At 57.6% G+C, this 1,470-nt stretch overlaps 1 protein-coding gene across 1 annotated transcript; it reads right to left on the bottom strand.

Moving 5' to 3' along the window:
• Positions 1 to 316: 316 nt before the first annotated feature.
• On the bottom strand, positions 317 to 1,182 carry LOC104506993 (bcl-2-like protein 1). Its single transcript, XM_010148144.1, has one exon. It carries the CDS (start codon positions 1,023 to 1,025, stop codon positions 333 to 335), a length of 693 nt encoding a protein of 230 aa, XP_010146446.1. The 5' UTR covers positions 1,026 to 1,182; the 3' UTR covers positions 317 to 332.
• Between the last annotated feature and the right edge of the window lie 288 nt (positions 1,183 to 1,470).

Genomic DNA, 1,470 nt, shown 5'->3' with positions numbered 1-1,470 from the left:
GTCTCCAGAATGAAGAAGTAGCTGTTAGTCTGGCAGACCGCAGGCCGGCCCGCTGGAGCACTGTGAGCTCAGAGGGGAGGAAGCTCCACTCCCTGCTGCTAAATGACACCAGGAACGCGCCTGAGAGCAAGGCTCATGCTTGAAGAACAAGCTTGGATGGCATTACATTTCCAAAGGCTCTTGGAAAACAGGTCTTTTATGTAACATCCAGGGAGAAGGAGAAGACACGGGTGGAGAAGGACGCATCCGAGCATAAATTCTTTGTATCATTGTGGTGGACTGACCCTCTTGGGGCAGTGTTAAGAGCACAGAGGGAAAGGGCACACGCCCCTTTATCTCCCTGCAAGGTCTAGGACACGCGCTCGCATAAACACCGCAGGGAGCCACAGTCCGGTCTGACCGGCAGCACTGCCAGCCCGGAGCGAGGGAGGATGCGGGCAGCCGTCCCCACCGCAGAGAGGAGTTCTTACCCATCCGCCATTCTCCTGGATCCAGGGGTCTAGATGGTCGGTCAAGTACGTGGTCATCCAAGATACAATGCGTCCCACCAATACCCGCATCTCCTTGTCAACGCTCTCCACACACAAGGCTCCTCCGAAGGAAAAGAAAGCCACGATGCGACCCCAGTTCACTCCATCGCGGAAGAGTTCGTTCACTACCTGCTCAAAGCTCTGATACGCTGTGCCGGGGGTGATGTGGAGCTGGGAAGTGAGGTCGCTGAAAGCCCGCCGGTACCTCAACTCAAACTCATCTCCCGCCTCTCTCAGAGCCTGCCTCACATCGGCTGCTTGAACGATTCCATGGACTTCGAGGCTGCTCCGGTGCGTAGCGGCTCCGTTCACTACGTGGGTGGCAGGCGGGTGCCAGGAGGGGCTCCCGTTGAGGACGCTGTCCATCTCAGCCTCCTCCCCTGCAAAGTCAGTCCTGTTCTCATCCTCCTCCTCCAGCTGACTCCAGCTGTATCCCTTCTGCGAGAGCTTGTAGGAAACAAAGTCAATCACTAACTCCCGGTTACTGCTGGACATTTTCACACCTGGGATGCCCTCAATGAGTCCATGGTCCGGAGCACAAGCAGATCAGCACTTAGTAGGTCCCGACTCCACTCTTCACGACCGATCGAAGCATCTGACCTTTGCACAGACAAGCACCAGGAGAGGAGAGAGGCAAAGAAACGGTTAATGCTGCAGCTTTTAGATGCACCCGTGTCATTAAGATAGCTTAGACTTAGACTAAGATGATCTCGCAGCTTTATGCAGAGACTCAGGGTCACCGGAGAGAAGCCGCAGAGAAAACGGACTGCAATACCCACCCCCCCCTCCCCCTTCCCGAGAAACCAGCCTCGAGCCCCAGGGGGCCCCCAGGCTCGTTCCGAGCAGCCCCCGGATCTCACCGGGTGTAGGCACCGCCTGGAAGGCCGACTACGGGAGGGAGGCGGCTATTGCTCTGCTGGAGCGGCGGGCCGGCCCGGCC

Source organism: Eurypyga helias, unplaced genomic scaffold (assembly GCF_000690775.1).
Source record: "Eurypyga helias isolate BGI_N326 unplaced genomic scaffold, ASM69077v1 scaffold18193, whole genome shotgun sequence".
Classification (NCBI taxonomy): domain Eukaryota; kingdom Metazoa; phylum Chordata; class Aves; order Eurypygiformes; family Eurypygidae; genus Eurypyga; species Eurypyga helias.
The sequence above is the reverse complement of the archived record's forward strand: the minus strand, read 5'-3'. Positions and strand labels throughout refer to the sequence as shown.

Excerpts from the sequence above, each read along its gene's own strand:
- LOC104506993 (XM_010148144.1), bottom strand. The coding sequence starts at position 1,025 with ATGTCCAGCAGTAACCGGGAGTTAGTGATTGACTTTGTTTCCTACAAG.